The 18901-nt window shown below is 43.1% G+C and overlaps 1 protein-coding gene across 1 annotated transcript in view; it reads right to left on the bottom strand.

Moving 5' to 3' along the window:
- Positions 1-18901, bottom strand: part of LOC306758980 (protein wntless homolog) — a 38863-nt gene that overhangs the window by 2356 nt on the left and 17606 nt on the right. The window contains exons 3-10 of the mRNA XM_079244446.1: positions 16378-16502; positions 15628-15789; positions 15369-15505; positions 10900-11068; positions 4783-4880; positions 3344-3407; positions 482-625; positions 53-136 (exon numbers count right to left, since the gene is read on the bottom strand). Of these exons, the coding sequence (XP_079100572.1) occupies positions 53-136; positions 482-625; positions 3344-3407; positions 4783-4880; positions 10900-11068; positions 15369-15505; positions 15628-15789; positions 16378-16502 (983 nt within the window). The remainder of the gene's footprint in view (positions 1-52; positions 137-481; positions 626-3343; positions 3408-4782; positions 4881-10899; positions 11069-15368; positions 15506-15627; positions 15790-16377; positions 16503-18901) is intronic.

Here is an 18901-nt window from a genome sequence, read left to right as displayed (position 1 = left end):
GCTGAAAGCTCATCAGTAAAACACAGCAGGTGGTCCAGATGAGGAGACTCACCTGGCTGATGATGAAGAAGATGACGGTGAGAGCAGCACATGCCAGAGTGACCAGCATGAGGAATTTAAACCTGAAAATCAGACCCTGAAAGGTACAAAAGGAGACTTTATTAAAGACATACTGCTGGGATATATATATAAATATATATATATATATATATATATTCAAGTTCTTTTCCAACAGAGGCCGGAGCGTCCAGGCCTGCCTAGCGTCTAACTCACACAACAACATGCTGCGAGGCTTAGAGAGATTTTAAAAGAGGCAGAACCTTAAAGGGAAGGAAATATAAAGCGTGAAAATCTGCAGCGGTGTTTGTTTTTATTTCATTAAATCATGTCACGTTTCATCAGGAACTTGTGAAAATTGTGTCTGCTTCTAAAGAAAAGGAAAAAAAAAAAAAGTCAAACAGTGGTGTGAAGACACACTGACCTCATAGTGAAGACGCCTGGCCTTGGACATGGCGGGCAGGGACGTCCTCTTGCCGCTGATGTTGCGGAACACTTGGAAAACCATGAAGCAGAGGAACAGGAAGTAGAGGCAGGCACAGATTCCTGCTACAATGATGAAAGCCATCTGAAGACACAGTAGTCAAGGAACCAACGAGCCAATAGGAAGACAGAGTCCAGATGAAGAACTTACACATTTTAATAGTCAGATTTTCTAATATCTGCCTCATCTTTTCCATGTTTCTGTAGTTCACTTAGTCAGCTCACCTCATCAGCTGCTTGTTAACATACATATCCAACCAGCCAATCACATGGCAGCAACTCCATACATCTAGTCACGTAGACACGGTGACGATGGCGTGCTGAAGGTCAAACTGAGCATCACAATGAGGACGAAAGGAGATTTAAGGGACTCTGAACGCAGCATGTTGGTCTGAGTGACTGGGATTCACACAAAAACATCTCCAGAGTTTCCAGAAAAGGTCTAAAGGAGAGGGAATATCCAGCGAGCAGTAGCTGTCTGGACCAGAACGTCTGGTTGGTGTCAGAGGAGACTGGACAGACTGGTTGAGATGACAGAACGACAACAGGAAGTCCAGTAAGCACTGGTTCCCACCAAGATCTGCAGAACATCATCTCTGAACACACAACACGTCCAGCCTGGAAGCAGATGTTCTCCAGCAGCAGAAGACCACACCGGGTTCCCTCCTGTCAGTAAGAACAGGAAACTGAGGCTACGATTCACACAGACTCACCAGAACTGGACAATAGAAGATGGAGAAACGTTGCTGGTCTGATGAGTCTCCAGTTCAGCTCCACATTCACATGGTAGGATCAGAATCTGCTGGAAACATCATGACAACATGGATCCATCCTGAGTCAGGGTCAACGCTTCAGGCTGCTGCTGGTGGAATGGTGGGGGGGTTTCTTGTCCCACTTTGGTTCCCTGAGTAGCAACGTGTTATTATTTAACCTCCACAGCCTACCAGAGTCCTGCTGCTGACCATGTCCATCTCTTTCTGAGCACAGTGGAGCATCTTCTGATGGAAACTTCCAGCAGGATGATGCACCATGTCACAAAGCTCACATCATCTCCACCATGACGATGAGTTCACTGTCCTCCAATGGCTCCACGGTCACCAGATCTACATCCAGCAGAGCAGCTTTGGGATGTGGTGGAACGGGAGATTCTCATCATGATGAGGTGGAACGGGAGATTCTCATCATGATGAGGTGGAACGGCAGATTCTCATCATGATGAGGTGGAACGGGAGATTCTCATGGTGATGTGGTGGAACGGGAGATTCTCATGGTGATGTGGTGGAACGGGAGATTCTCATGGTGATGAGGTGGAACGGGAGATTCTCATCATGATGTGGTGGAACGGGAGATTCTCATGGTGATGAGGTGGAACGGGAGATTCTCATGGTGATGTGGTGGAACGGGAGATTCTCATGGTGATGAGGTGGAAAAGGGAGATTCTCATCATGATGTGGTGGAACGGGAGATTCTCATGGTGATGTGGTGGAACGGGAGATTCTCATGGTGATGTGGTGGAACGGGAGATTCTCATCATGATGTGGTGGAACGGGAGATTCTCATCATGATGAGGTGGAACGGGAGATTCTCATGGTGATGAGGTGGAACGGGAGATTCCCATCGTGATGAGGTGGAAAAGGGAGATTCTCATCATGATGTGGTGGAACGGGAGATTCTCATGGTGATGAGGTGGAACGGGAGATTCTCATGGTGATGTGGTGGAACGGGAGATTCTCATCATGATGAGGTGGAACGGGAGATTCTCATGGTGATGAGGTGGAACGGGAGATTCTCATGGTGATGAGGTGGAACGGGAGATTCTCATGGTGATGAGGTGGAACGGGAGATGCTCATCATGATGTGGTGGAACGGGAGATTCTCATGGTGATGTGGTGGAACGGGAGATTCTCATCATGATGTGGTGGAACGGGAGATTTTCATCATGATGAGGTGGAACGGGAGATTCTCATGGTGATGAGGTGGAACGGGAGATTCTCATCATGATGAGGTGGAACGGGAGATTCTCATCATGATGAGGTGGAACGGGAGATTCTCATGGTGATGAGGTGGAACGGGAGATTCTCATGGTGATGAGGTGGAACGGGAGATTCTCATCGTGATGAGGTGGAACGGGAGATTCTCATCGTGATGAGGTGGAAGGGGAGATTCTCATCATGATGAGGTGGAACGGGAGATTCTCATGGTGATGTGGTGGAACGGGAGATTCTCATCGTGATGAGGTGGAACGGGAGATTCTCATCATGATGAGGTGGAATGGGAGATTCTCATGGTGATGAGGTGGAACGGGAGATTCATGGTGATGTGCAGCAGCTGTGTGATGCTTCATGTCAACATGGAGCAAAACATTCTGAGGAATGTTTCCAGAACCTTGGCTCAAAGAAGTCATGCTGTTCTGGAGGTAAAAGGGATCCGACCTGCTTCTAGCACGGTGAACCTGATGAAGTGGTCGGTCAGTGAATCATCTGCAGTGCGAGACAGCAGGATGAAATATTTTCATCAGGGTTTTAAAATCTGCACTCCAAGCATCTAGAAAACTGCCAACAGTGGCGGTGGTGGGTGTCGCCAGGTCAACAAGCGGGGCAAAAGTAGGTGCTTACAAACCCTGAGCGATGCTTGGCAGATGGCACCGCTCAATTATCTCTCACCTTATTAGTCTAGTCTAGTCTAACTTCTGATTCATGTTGGAGGCAAGAAAAACAGCCACACCTGGCAGCTGGCACACTTTGGAGAAATGAATCCCTGAAGCCCCACCCATCTGCTGCTACAAATGGCTTGAAAAGGATACAACCAGCTCGGTTCCAACTTCAGAAGCCCAGATGCTGTAGAACGGATTTGTTAGCTGGACACCTCTGGTGAGAGAAACACAAACATGAAGTGATAAAAATGAGCCTCATATAGCAGAGAAAAACCTGCAGGACACCAGCGATCCCTGGTCTGCTGGTTTCGTCTCAAGCTCCCTGTAGATGGCAGGAGAGTAAACACACATTCTCTGGTGGTTTTTTCCTTCCACCTTCACGCCAGTCCCTCCACATGCGCTACCGCTGGTAGCCTCTACGTGGAGAAGCCAATCGTGTACTTGTGAGCAATGTAAGGATTTGGGTCGCTTTAAGCAAAACAACAATTATAACATGTTAAAAATGTAAAAAAGTTATTGTGCTATTGCTTAACTTGTGTAACCATGAAAAAAATCCATTAACATCTCTGTGATGTTGCCATTCCGTCCATACACAAGGCTGTCCCAGGTGCAGAGAACAAGGATTCATCAGCTGTACATTGTGAAATAGTAGTTCTGGGAACATGACGTGACTTTCATACATGGATTGGTGAGAGTTCAGTCTTTAAACGCATCATGAATCTTTGGATGCACCAGACTGGACTTGATAAAGAGGTTCAACTCTTCCAACATGAGGACGGGATTTAGCCAAATGTTAACGCAACACTAGACAGAGATTAATGTTTTTAAACAATCCGTACGTTTACATGGGAGTTTTAATTCCTCTTTAATTCCAAATAAAAGTTAATTCCGCTTTAAACTGGTAAAAAATGAGCATGTAAACACAAATTTCTATTCAGAAATAAACTTAACTCCCCCAAGAGGCTGCTTTATTCGCATTTTAATTCCGAACTATTTAATTCCTCTGTCATGTAAACCTTCATTCCGCTCCAAGTTAATTCCGGTCGTTCTGAGCATGCTCGTTACCTCGTCCTGTCCCGATGACGCGCGTTGTTTTACATCCCGTGTTCGGTGGTCTATCTTTCTTCTCCTTCTCAGTTGCTGCAGAAAGTGAAGTAGTATGCTCGTGTTGAGCTGCTACTTCACATTTATAATGAAAATATCAGTGAAACTGGTACTTATTATGTAGTTTTTACAAGTTACAACTGAAAAGACGAGAAGCAGGGAGCCAACTTTGTTTATTTCCAGTATACGTCATACGTCACGTCACCCTCTGTCCAATCAGAACCCTTCCCAACCCGCCGCTCTAAAGAGGAATTAAGTGAGGACGTGTTTCATGTAAACCTTCATTTGGAATAATTATTTTGAGTAAACTCGTAGGAGAATACGTTAATTCCAAATTATTTAATTCTGAATTAAAAAACATCATGTTACCGTACTCACTGCTAATGTGCAGCACAATCAAAGCTAATCACTTTTAGCCAGGTAGTGTAAACTACGAACACATGACAGAAACACAGGCAACAAAATAAAGAAAAAACATTTCCCACCTCTCACACATGTCAAAGATGAAGAGGCAGAAGGAGCCGAAGACAATGGGTCCAACCTGCTTCCAGTAGACTGAAAACCGGTTCCTCTCCGTTTGATCCTGAAAGACCGATATAATGAAACAAAATAGACTTTAATAAAGTACAAAGTACACATAATACATCTACGGTTCCCAGACCTCGGATTTTCTAATCCCTGCGTCAGCTGATCTACACAGGTTTATGCAGCTCTTATTATAAAAAGGGGGAATATTTCAGCTTTTTTTTTTTTTTACCAGTGACAACACTAGAGCTACTAACCCTGATAACTTAAGTGCCCACAGGAGTATTACAGTGAAGCGGATGCTCTTTATAAATAATTGAGAGTAAACTAACAAGATGACTACATCTGTGCAGTATATAGCTAATGCAGACAGGCTGCAGGTGGTAAATGATCGTTTTCTGTCCATGTCTGAAGCATCGCTTCACATGCAGTACAGCTGGCTGATGAAACGTCAGGAGCTGCAAACAAGAGTGTGGAAATCTTAGGCAGTGAGCCGAGAGGATCCTCAGACACAAGCAGCCGTTGGTCCAGCAAAAGAGCTTTAAGTAGGACTACTAAGCACAAGTTGGTGGCGACATACTCACACCATGAGGCTACATCCACCATGATGCCAGTAAACGCTTTGTTCAACGATGAAACAAAAACGTTTTAGAAAAGCACCTCGTGGATCGTCCATTGTCTGAGATGTACGTTAGCATTTGAGAGGCTAACAGCTAGCTAAGCTTGGCTGGTGACTCGCTGGATTGAACCTCCTCAGTTGGATGGTAAATTCAGACAGGTAAAGTGTTTAAAGGGCTTGTGCAACATGTGTTTGTTGGGCAGTAAACAATCTTAGTATTACATAATTCAGGTTAAAAATGCTGATGCTGTTGTTAAAATTTGTATTTTTAAAAAATAAAAAAAATTTTAAAAAAAGGACTTTTTGTGTAAAGAATGACTGAAAACAGGGTAGTCGACAGGATAAAGCCAGGTTTTTGTTTTTTTGTGATGTAGATGTAACTTGGTGCTCCTCTACGTCACCAAAAAATGAAAACCTCACCGCCCCCTCCCTCTAGATGCACAAAGGGCAGAACTTCGCCTTGCAGGCATAGAAACCATGCCCACAACACACAAACTACGCCCATACATGGATTTAAACTCATTATCTTACGTAGTTTTACTCGTTTCAATAATTCTTGCGTGTGTTTTTACACTTTCCACCCGTGTTCCATTTATGGATCTGTTCTCAAGTATAGTGAAGAAAAGGACACTGATGTTAACACTGAGAACAGTGAGCCATTTAAAACCATCTGCACGAGTTAACAGAGCTTTAACATGATATATTTATTCTACAATATTATATTTCTATTCGTATTTTTCATCATATGGTTGTCATGTTATTTCTGTGGAGTTTTGACTCTGATAAATTTTAAAAAAAGTTGTATGAAGCACCATCCTAAGCAATGGCATAGAGTTTGAAAGTTTAGTGACGTGACAACCCCAAGAGCGAGTATATAATCCAGTAGGCTAGTATTTAGCCTCTCCAGTACATACACCTGCATTGCTGACATAACTAACACACTGCGTTTTAATGTAGATGCAACATCACCATAAAGACAGTTTCATGCTTTGACCGAAGCTTGTAAACAAATTAAATCCTCACGATGGCAAAATGGGCAAAAGCCATGCAAAGCAAAGCCTGGCAGCTAGCTGTGCATAGGAGTGATAATCATCCTGTCGAGGCAGACATGAAGCTTATCAAGTCTCCTGCGCCACAGCTTGGTGCAGAAAAAAAGAGGAAGTAATGATGGTCCCAATCCAGGCCAAATGACAGATGTCGGATAAGAACGACCTGTAATTTATTTATCAGATGAAAGCAACGTTCATAAAAGATTCCCTCTGCCCAGAACCAGTTTGTCAAAGAACTCTATTACCTGGATAAAAATGGCAACCACATGAGACTGGCCAAACCATTTGTCCACAAAAGTATCCAACAAAAGTACCCAAGTTCAAGTTTTTACCAAAGTGAGTGATAAAGTTCACATTTAGTCTATTCTTGTCTCTAAATTACACTGATGCAGAATAAACTGCACCAAGATGTTGTGTCTGGTCTCCAAGAGTGTGAATCAGAAACTAGGTCAAAACAGATGTTAGATTTCTGTGTCTGCTGTACAAAAGCAACAACCACAACTCAAAAGGACAGGCCAAATACCCTGAATGTAAGGCTCACAACTGACAAACTGGTAGAAATTCAGATGCAAAGCCTGTTTGCCAATAAATACATCCTGCTCCTTATAATCAGCTACATTTAATGTCCTATTTTATTTCATAAGGATGAAGACCTTATACAAATGAGTATATTGAACACACCCCATCTTAAAGCAAACTATCCAACCTACAAGGAGATTTCAAGGATCCAGACTGAGCCTACATATCCAGGCAGTTTGTGGGTCCAGTTAGTAGCAAACTACATTTTGTTATACGAAGTCAGGCTGGGTAAAATTTGAAAAGATGTAGAGCTTCATTCGCATACCTTTAAACAAACAACTGCTCTTGTTTCATCTGAAACTTGGGTAATCTTTCAGCTCAACACAATAAAAAGAGTCTTGCAGTGAAGCTGCCAAGTTTAGAAACACTGTTTGGATCTACAAGGCCGCGAGTGAGCTCACAGTTGGCAGGCAGGACTGCATGACATCCAAAGGATCAGGTTTAATGTTCCCTATGTTGATTACAAAAGACCCTAGAAAGTCATCCCCACACATTAATATTACTGCATAATAACTAGAATATTCACAAACACAGAAGGGCTCCGTTTGAGCAGACAAAATGTTCTGGTGGAGCCACAGAAGAAAGAAGTTTCCATTCAGAAAATGACTTTTTCAAACTTTTGTTGGTCCATTTAACCTCATAAATCGGTACGTCCATGTCTAACATCACCGCACACATGCTCCTGTGCATCTTTTATGTTGGTATGGTTGCTGGACGATCTGTCCAGTAGAGGGCATTGCAGAGTTTAGAGCAGGCGGTGGTCTGTGGGGACATTAAATATCACTGAATCATAGAATTTTAAAAGGAAGGACGGAGCCACCATGACGTCACCTGTAGATTTCTGAAAAGCTGAAATGAAGCTCATTGGGTGGTTCTCATGTACAATCCCATGTTAAAAAGACCAACTTCACATCAGAAATAAACATGTTTACAGCCTGGTACAAAAACCCATTTTCAGTTTAACAGGTCAGGTTTACCTTCATGACAACTGTGGGGGGAATGAATTTTTTCCTAACTTGCCCGTTTAAAAGTAATTTCATCTCGAAGTTCGGCATATTTAGGGGGCGTGTCCTTTTGATTGACAAGTACCCAATCTCCTGCTTCAAGTCAGAAGAACGTAGAACAACCGCGGTTTTTAGCCGGTTAACAACGTGACTTAGCTTTAGCCGCTTACCTCCATTAGCTGGTTAGCTCCTGTTATCTCCAGGTTAGCTCGGTTAGCTCTTAGCTACAGGCAGCTCGGAGTTCGCTTGATGTCAATCATCCGCCATGACGCTCACAGCCCCCCTCTCAGCTCCACCTCTTTGCCCATATTTGCATTTTCCAGGCGAGACGACAGGCATGCCCCTGCCAAGATGGCGATGGTAGGAACCGCCCACCGAGCTTCAATTCAGCTCTTCAGAAACCTAGGGGTGACATCACGGAGGCTCCGCCCATCTTTTATGTACAGTCTATGCATGGAAGTGTATGGGGAATTGCTCAGTTTTGTCGCCCCAAGTGGCGGAGGGGGGAACTGCAGTTTTTGGCACTTCCACATAGGCTTTACATTTAACCACACATGCAGACTGGTTGGGCAAACTACCATCCCCCCATCCAGGACCCCAAAGAGGGTACAGAGCTGGTCCAGCGTTCCACAACCAGGACAAAAACCACACTGGTCCTCGTCAATAATATCCTCAATATCCCCAATTGAGGAGGTCTTTGAGCTACTTCCTCCACCGATCACAACGCCCCGAGTCCAGGTCAGCAGCTCCCCATCCCCACTATACACAGTGTTGTACTGCTTCCCCCTCCTGAGTCATCGGATGGTGGACCAGAATCTCCTTGAAGCCGTCCAAAAGTCGTTCTCCATGGCCTCGCCGAACACCTTCCATGCACGAGTTTTTGCCTCGGCGACCGCTGAAGCTGCATCCCGCTTGGCATGCTGAAACCTATCAGCTGCCTCCAGAGTCCCACAGACCAAAAATATGACTTATTCTTCAGCTTGACAGCATTCCACACCACCGAGTTCTGGGATTAGCGCCACAACAGGCACCAACGACCTTACGACCACAAGTCTTAATAGAGGCAGGGAACACAACCCACTTGGACTCAATGCCTCACTCGGGACATGGTTGAAGCTCTGCTAGAGGTGGGAGTTGATGCTCGTTCTGACAGGAGACTGTTCCCAGCAGACCGTCACAACACGTTTGGGCCTCCCAGATCTGACCAGCTTCTTCCCCCACCATCTGAGCCAACTCACCACCAGGTGGTGATCAGTTGACAATAGTCGTCTTTGGCCGCAGGTTATTCAGTGCTTGTCGCAAAGAGTTGGATAAATCTTTCCAATGAACACATGGCCAACGTCGAATGTACGATGAATAGAAGAGTTAAACCAAGTGTAGAAGTGCTCCCTGAAGAGCTGAGTAAATATGTGGGATAAATTAATTATTTGCAAAGCAGAAAGGACTTTACTTTGCTTCTATATTTAGTTATGTTGGCATCAAGAAACAGAAATGAATAAAACCTTAAGGCCCGTATAAATAGCGTTTATGTGAATTTACACATTTAATATTCATACCAAGAAGATCGATACTCATGACATCCCTTGTTCCAACATACTTGTATCATATTAGATGGATCTCCCCAACAACTTCTCAAGTTCTGCATAAACCTGTTAATGATCAGAGGAACATGTAAATCCTGCAGATCTGAACCAGAACTGGACATATCTGAGACATGCATCCACACAACCACGGTAAAAAGAGAGAATTGAGAGCTGCAGGGACTCTCTAAAGGAGTTTGACAAGACTTCCAGCAACTAACGGTGTGTGCAGACCAAAGACGTTTTGAGCGTCAAGAGCGGCAGGTTTCCATGTAAAGTCTAAAAAAAAGTCGTTTTGGGCGTCGGTGTCGGCGTTCCAAACGGAACCGAAAATTTAAGAAGTTTTTAAGCTCGACGCGAGTTCCGCGCGGAATGCGCGTCAAAAGCCAGAGATGGACAAAGCTGAACTTTGGCCGCTCGATGCGGGGCGTCAACCAATCAGCTCACAGCTCCTGGAGGATTCCTGTGGTGAATCCAGACACGGGGCTGAGATGCGATTACTCCGTGTTATTTAGGATAACCATTCCTTGCTAAAAAACTGAATGTTACTGATTTGGCAACGTAGCAGGATACGTTGCCTAGCAACGCTTTGTCTGGGGGCGGCGGCGGCGGCTCTCTGCTGAATGCGGCTCTTGTTGCATTAAACACTGACTATCACCGCCCTAAGACAACGTCCTCTAGCTTTATTTATCAAATAAAACCATGTCATCTGTCTACTGAATCCGCCATCATTCAAACTGACCGGAAGGAAAGCACCGCCTCCTCTCTTTTCCGCCGCGTTTGCCGCTCGCTCAAGACACACAAGCGGCAGAAGCGGTTGGAGCGGTTGGAGCGTTGGGAGCGTTTTGGGCGTCGGACACAAAAGTGGCAGTTTAGTGACCAGCGTTGAGCATTCAGCGTTTTGAGCATTTTCGACGCTCAAAACGCGTTTGGTCTGAACACACCGTAAGTGATAATGCTGGACAAACCACGTCTGCAACTGTCAGAGTCAATCTAGAAAACTGGTAGTGCTGATTTCAGATGCTTCTAACGTAGTTTGTGAGGCAACAGTTCAAGTTGTTGAACAAAGAGACATAACTTGAATTTCAACAGAACGGATCTTTAAATGCTGTCATGGACTGGCAGCCCGTCCAGGGTGTACCCTGGTTCTCGCCTGATGATTGCTGGGATAGGCTCCAGCTTCCCACAAACCTGAACTAAAATTATGGATTTATGAATCATCTTTAAATGAAACTTTATACAGTACCATGAGATGTTCCCCACAGAAGATGATCCAGAAGGAGAGCAGCATGGAGTAAAAGATGCCCTGTCTGATGTCCCCAAAAAGCAGCATCCAGGTCCAGTTGAAGCCAACAGAGAACCACTCCACTGGGATGTTGATGAACGTCATGGAGATTCCCAAAGCAAAGATTACTCTGAGAGAGAGAAAACTACGGTTAACACCAATTTCACCTACAGGAATGTAAGACTACATCTTTTCCACTGATATCGACCATGTTGGACTCTGATTCACACACACAGTGTGTACGCTCTGGAGGGGTCTATATTTTGGTACTATTGAATGGAAACCATCATGCTTCCAGTTCTTCACAGTTTGTGGACGTTACATAGAAGAAAGTTTCAGCTTAACCTTCTTTTTGTTGCTGCGTTGTGAAAATGTCACATAACCTAATCATGGTTGCGTGACAACAGATCCAAGGACATCTCCGTCCATACAGGCTGAGTCATCCGTGAGCCACGAGACTGGGAGAAATTAATCTCTTCACTTAAGGTCATAAAACCACAAAACAAAAGGAAGGATGGAGTAAAATCAGAAACAGAAGCAAACTTCTAGCGATCAGGTATCAGGAGCGTCCTTCTCATCCACAACAGGTTCTCCACAGTCTGACTTGCTCGTCAACTTCAACATGATTTTTAAGTTACCAGATATTTTGTGAGTGGATTAGTGGGTATGCGCCATCTTGTTACTGGTTATAGCCTTCATGTGTGAGATGACAGGGATGTTTTCCTTCTGGGCCATGTGAATGAGGACTCAACAATTGTTTTTTAATTAATTAAAAAAATAAATAAATAAATAATAAAATCGGCATTTAAAACGTTGCAATTATCAAATCTCAGAGGACGATTCATTTCCATGTCACACATCGCCTGATCCAGGTTTCAAACCTGCAGCTTCCATGGCATTATAAACTCATTCCTTCAGTCCATTTCCTGTTGTCAAACGGTTTCTTCTCCAACCTTCATCATAAATTAATTTTCCACAAGTGGCTGAAACAGTGAGACAAAAACACAGAAGACAGAAAGCAGTCTGACTTCTGGAATGTCCCGATGAGGGGCTCTGAATATTTGTTTTTAACATGGGAGTCCATGGAGTTTTTCTCTGTTTTGGAGCCCCTAGTGGATGAAGGGGGAACTGCAGTTTTATGCACTTCTGCATAGGCTTCACTTTTAACCTCGGGAGGTTGCTGCTTGGTTACTGCACACCAATGATCCTCATATATGAAATATTTATTTGATTTTTTAATTGGGTATTCCACATTATTTCATTTATCAGCTAACATGTTGCCCTGCGATGGACTGGCGAGCTGTCCAGGGTGTACCCTGCCTGTCGCCCAAAGCCGGCTGGGATAGGCTCCAGCTTCCCCGCGACCCTGAATTGGAATAAGTGGTTCAGAAAATGAATGAATGAATGAATGAATGAATGAGTTCAATTAGTTCAAGTTAGTATTTGCTCGGATTTGTCTATCAACAATGTGCAAATCACTGTGGGTAAAATAAGTAACTAAAGTATCTCTGCAGTAAAGTTCTGCAGAGATAACATGAACCGTGTGTGTGGTTCTAAAGCAACCAGTGAGATTAGCGAGAGACACTATGAAAAGGATTTAATGACAGGACTTGTGTCGACATTCCATCTGGATTAGCTGATGCCCAACCAGGACATCCAACTTAACCCTTAAAGTTCTTTTTTTGCTACTTTCTGTTTCACCTGATTTTTGCAGGAATCTATATGTGTAGATTTTTGACGCTTTAATCCTGCATCAGTAACATCCACATGTTTTTCAGGAGAAAAAATTTAAGCATTGAAACACAACAGGAATGATATCCATATTAACACTTTTTTAAAAATTATTAACCTGCTGTCCTCATAAAACCAACTTTGCAGCTTTACAAACGTCTTTTTGGTCTTTACTCCAGACATAGATGAAGATTATTTTCATTCTTTTCAGATACAGACTGAATCTCCTTCTCACTTGTTAAACTTTAGCTGCTCCAGCTCGAACATTTAAGCTCTCTGATTGGTGGAACATTTGACAGGAAGTGGTTTTATCGTTATTTCGGAGTTAAAGTAGAGCTCTTTTAGAAACACAGTCGTGAAAGTTCCCTTTTTAATATAATAAAATTGTGATAAATAATTATATCATCATGGATCATTGTGGATTTACCATATAGAGTCTCTAAATTAAAACATTTTGTTTCTGGATGTTAAACTGCCTGGATGGGATAGAAATGCTGGAAAACATATAAAACTTCTGTGAATCATGTAAAGGGTAAGGTATTGATCACAATTTACCCCACAGAGTGACACACAACCGGTCCTGAGAAGTAGTCGTCTGTATAAGCGATAACCTTCCGTGTCACCGGTGTTTAAAGGCTTAAAATTATTAGCTACATTAAAGCTTTCTTCTGCTATGACATCAGTCCTATTATCATTCCTGAGCAGTTCCCATCTGTTTGTGATTTTAAAGGAAGAAAAACAAAAACACACAAACACTACGTTATTCCTTTCACGTCACACAAAGGTGTGTTTTTCTGTAATTCAGAGATATTATCCCGAGACATTTTGCCACCAGAGATTCCCCCGTCACATCTAAGTTTGAAGAAGTCTGAGGTTTCCCATTCTGACACCTCTGTGGACGAGCATGACAGGAGACTTGGGTTAAGCTTTTACAGCATGAAAAAATCATCCTCTGCCCACAAATAGGGTACTGGACGCACTTTCTGAGAGCCTGCAGGTCATCTGGGAATAAGATCTTTGAGCCGGAAAGGACAGACAGAAGGAAAGAGACGTCAATGCTGCGAGGGTGTGTGAGTGTATGTGCAGTGCGTTTGGTGTGTTTCTCTTCCAAATGTGTGTGTGTGTAAGATGTGTGTGTGTGTGTGTGTGTGTGTGTGTGTTGAGTGCTAGCTTGCAGATTTTGTAGCGCATTTCACGCTTGGCCAGGCGCTTCCTGTGGCGCAGATCGCTGCCTCTTACTGATCCATCACATGGTGGCATTTATACTACTTGTTCCGGGCACAAGCTCTTACGTTTATATAAGCAATTATACCCACATCTGACAAGATTTCTTTTACTTTCCTGGATAAAAAAAAACTATGCAGGATGTCTGGAAAGTGATGGTCTCATTCATGTTATTTAAAATTTTAAAACCGTCACATTTTTTTCCCCAGATTTGTTTGCCAACATCAGTTTTAGTTGTTGAATGTCCTGCATGACATTCCTCCAAAAATGCTTGTTAAAACAACATCCTCTGACCTGCACTGCACACAATAAGCATGACCTACTTGTACATTTCATCCATACTTAATGTGTGCAAGCTCCCATGTACTGAGCAGTCACTGCAGCTTATCAAACTATTACTCTTAGTCCTGTACGTAAAACTCTTCTTCACAAGGCTTTTTTTTTCGGACTCCTATCAGAATAACGTACCAACATAATGAATTATATCTTCAAAAAACAAGGACTGTATTTATAATCCTGGTCTAAAATAAAAGTTGAGATATGCAAATACAACTGGGACAAAGTGGAAAACGTAGAGGAATAACAGGTCCTCAATGAAAACCAAATTACTTTCATTGAGAAGAGTAAAGAAGTCTTACAAATGAGTAAAGTTGCCTATGAATGAGCAAAGTAGCCCTAGGAATGAGTGAAGTAGTCGTAGCAATGATTGAAGTAGTCCTTGGAATGAGCGAAGTAGTCCTAGGAATGAGTAATATAGTCTGAGGAATGAGCGAAGTAGTCCTAGGAATGAGCAATATAGTCTGAGGAATGAGCGAAGTAGTCCTAGGAATGAGCAATATAGTCTGAGGAATGAGCGAAGTAGTCCTAGGAATGAGTAATATAGTCTGAGGAATGAGCGAAGTAGTCCTAGGAATGAGCGAAGTAGTCCTAGGAATGAGTAATATAGTCTGAGGAATGAGCGAAGTAGTCCTAGGAATGAGCAAAGTAGTCCTAGGAATGAGTAATATAGTCTGAGGAATGAGCGAAGTAGTCCTAGGAATGAGCGAAGTAGTCCTAGGAATGAGTAATATAGTCTGAGGAATGAGCGAAGTAGTCCTAGGAATGAGCAAAGTAGTCCTAGGAATGAGTAATATAGTCTGAGGAATGAGCGAAGTAGTCCAAGGAATCAGTGGGGAAAAATTTCAGAAATGAGTAAATTGGTCTTACATTGAGTACATTGTAATGCTAGGATTACTACTTGGTAGTTTGCACAACTGTTGCATCCCATGCGACCTCTTGCACATCGGACTGGTGTCATGAAGAGGTTAAACAGTCATTCTAACTTGAATGTGTTCCTCTGTATCACTGAACCACCAGTACTGTAAAGCTAAACTTTAGTTGTTGGATCATTTAAAGACAAACCGGAATTATGGTGGAAACACTTAAAGTGCTTCAATGTGCGAATTGGAGTCATTCGAGCATTGTGGTCCCCTTACTTCTCCAGCAGGACAGGAGGTCGGCTCATGAGGGTGATGCGTCTCCAATACCAGATTATGATGATGAGGATGCTGGGTGTGAGGAAGGTCTTCATGGCAAACCAAACCTTGGTGAAGCCCCCGTTCTGATGGATGCTCTTGAGAGAAAGGGGAACATCGCTGTCAGCCGTGCAGGTTATTTTATAACAATCAACAACACATAGAATCTCGGTCAAGCTTTCCATTCCTGCACATCAACACTTAACTGAAAACAACTTACAACAAGACGAAGATCCTTCACTTGTCCAATTCCCATGTTAAACTTCTTGCGCTCATTGACAGGTAGCCGGATGTTGAGAAGGTAGTACTTATGGGCCACGCTCCCCACCTCCATGAACGGCAGCGGGTCACATTCATAGTACCGACCCTCATTCTCCGGGATCTAATAAACACACAGTGAAAGGTTAAAATGTAAAACTTAAAAAAGACACGATTTGTCAATCTCATTTGGTTTTTAAACACATATACAAAGTAGAAGTTCAACCCTTTTAATCCCAGTCAACATCCAGACATCTTTTCATGGACAGCCTCAGTTATCAGGTTCTGAGGCTAAATTTATCAATAGAAACAGCACCATGAAGGCCAACCTAAATAAAACTCCTCCCTGGACATTACCACCAATTTAAGCTCTCTGATTGGTGGAAATTAGTAAAACTTCAAAATCTATAAGACTTTTCATATGATTTTATACATTCATATCAGGCCTCTTCAAATGGCAGCCCAGAACCAACTTCTATGTGGCCCAGCTTTTGTGAAAAAATAAAAGATATTAGTCAAGAACCTTCAGTCATTCCTACACTGATGAAGTGGCCTACAATCCTACAATTGTGCAGACCATGAATGCAACACTTGGTTGCCTAGCAACATCAACCCCAGCGCGTGTTTTGTTCAGAGTAGTGCTAGCAAGCATCTCTGTCCCAAAACGCAAAAGTGACAATAAAACCGCAGATTCTCAGCTTCTTTTCTCTACCTTAGCGGCGGTAAAGCTGCAGTTGAGCCTTCTCTGTTCTAAGGAATGAGCCATCTCTGTCCACTCGCTGCCTGTGTCGTCTCTGTAGGCCAGCCTGACGTCAACGGTAGCCATGGCTCCATCCTCTGAGAGGGAGAGAGAGAATGAAGGAGAATGTCCATTTCAACATTAATATAAAACATGGTGAAGCATCACAGGCCAAAGACAGAGCGAACATAATCAAACATAACAATTTTTAAAAAAGGAGCCAAGTGTCGCCAACATATTCATGATCAGATATCTAGTTTGTTTTCAGGATTTTGGCTCATTCAAAGATGTACAGTTCCAAACCTCAAAGACGGTAACCTACAAGTTTTAGACGCTTCCCTGCTCCAACACACCATATGCAAATTAAACAGCTCTTCTCAACAACTTGTTGACAAGTTCTACACAACCATGTCAAACCCATAATCGGATTCAGGTGTGCCACTAGGGGAAAGCCTGCAGGAGAGTGGCCTTCTTGGGTTGATTCTGGGGCCGCACAACTATTGGGATTTTGATCATGATCACTTAGGTTAATTGGTTCCTCTAAATTGCCCCTAGGAATGAGTGTGAGTGGTTGTTTGTCTCTCTGTGTGGCCCTGCGATGGACTAGCGAGCTGTACAGGGTGTACCCTGCCTATCGCCCAAAGCCAGCTGGGATAGGCTCCAGCTTCCCCGCGACCCTGAATTGGATTAAGCGGTTTAGAAAATGAATGAATGAATGAATGATCATGATCACCATTTTGGTGGCCACTGATCATCAACGATATTTACATCCAAAAGGCAGCTCTGGTGCTTGCGTCTTTGATCACACAACTCTCAACCAGTATTCTGCAACTCCGTTTTTTCCTGTTGCAGGTAAAACGGATTGTTTTGATTAAACAGCTGACTGAGGTGGGAAAAAACATGAACATTTTTACAACATGTGGCATTAAAATGCACAAACCCTGCCACGTGCACAACTTGCCCTGCCGTGGACGAAGTTGCTCGTTAAATATGAAATAAGCAGCTTCACTGCACAAAAAGCAGACATCGCCGCCCGCACTGATCCCCCCCCGGCTCCTCGTGGAGGATGTAACAAGCTTCAGACTGATGAGAGCAAGTCATGTGGAGGATAGAGTTGCCAGGTAGGTTGTTTACAAGTGGTGAGATAAAATACATATTTTTCCAACCACAATGAATAATCGTGATTAATAATCGTGATTACAATATTGCTCAAAATAATCATGATTATAATTTTGGTCATAATCTTGCAGCCATAGTTGATTCTGGACACGCCTGAGCTACTGGGAGCACGTAGATGCTCAACAATAGGGACTGAGAATGGAGCCTTAAGAAACTACGCAACATATCTGCTGATCTTGCCGACTGATAAAAAAGTTGCATAAGAGACTAGTAATGTCTTAAGTAGGATTCAAAGCCATTCAGAACCAGCCTAACTAAATGTTAACTGAAGCCTTGGCAACGTCACATAGTTTAAACAACTGTTTAATACAGAGTTAATACTCCTCCAAAAACACCATCTTGCAGGTAAAAACTACAGATTAAACATATTTCTTTTTTGCCTTTTTTTCTCCTATTTTTGTGGACAAGTGTTTAACTGATCAGGCGTTGGGTTCGCCTTCGTTGTGAATTCCTGCAGGAATATTTCCTCACTTAGAAGTTCTCGCCATCCCACGTCCAGCACAGACTGATATTTATCTGCTCCTGGTTTTGTGATTAAAGATTGGATAATGCATCCTAAATTTAACACCACCCACTCCCCTTCTTACTGTACATAGGTCTAACAACCACTAACAAATCTTATTTGTGCTTACACATAAAATGTACACAATCTTTACATTAGTTTCTATCGACTGTGAAGTACGGGGGTTTATTGGCATCTGAGACACAAGCTGGCAGGCACTTTCACATTGTTTCTGTTTGCGCTGCTTTAAACTAATTGGGGTCCGCTTCCATGGATCATACGATTAGTTTGGCGCAGCATGAACATACGTTTTCTGTACACATTGCATTGTTCTTCTTCATGCGTTATTGCTGTTGGCAGACATCGCTTTCTTTTTGGTCACTGAATGGTCCGTTTCCAATTGAACCAAAACACCTTTGGCTTTCACGCAGACCAGAGCTTTGCTTCTTTGGTAAAATCCCAAAACAGCACAGTTCATAGAAACTAATATGAAGATGATGTACATCAGGGCTATTCAACTTGGTCCTGCGAGTGCTGCAGCCCTAGAGGTTTTCAATGTATCCCTGCTCCAACATACCTAACCCAAATTAATGGATCTAACAGCCAGTGAAGTTGAATAGCCCTGATTTACATTTCATGTTGACATTTCTCAATCAGTTTATCTTCTACATATAGCATTTATACAAGACTGTCATCTAAAAGACCTGGTCCAACAGTCACATTCATAAAATGATCCCCAACAATTTATCCATTTACTTCTTACTTTCATTTGAGCCTTAGCAGAGCTGGCCTTCAACATCCCAACCCAGCAAGTCC

This window comes from Telmatherina bonti, assembly GCF_933228915.1.
Source record: "Telmatherina bonti genome assembly, chromosome: 7".
Taxonomy (NCBI): Eukaryota; Metazoa; Chordata; class Actinopteri; order Atheriniformes; family Telmatherinidae; genus Telmatherina; species Telmatherina bonti.
Note: the sequence above shows the minus strand (reverse complement) of the source record. Positions and strands in the feature narration are given on the sequence as shown.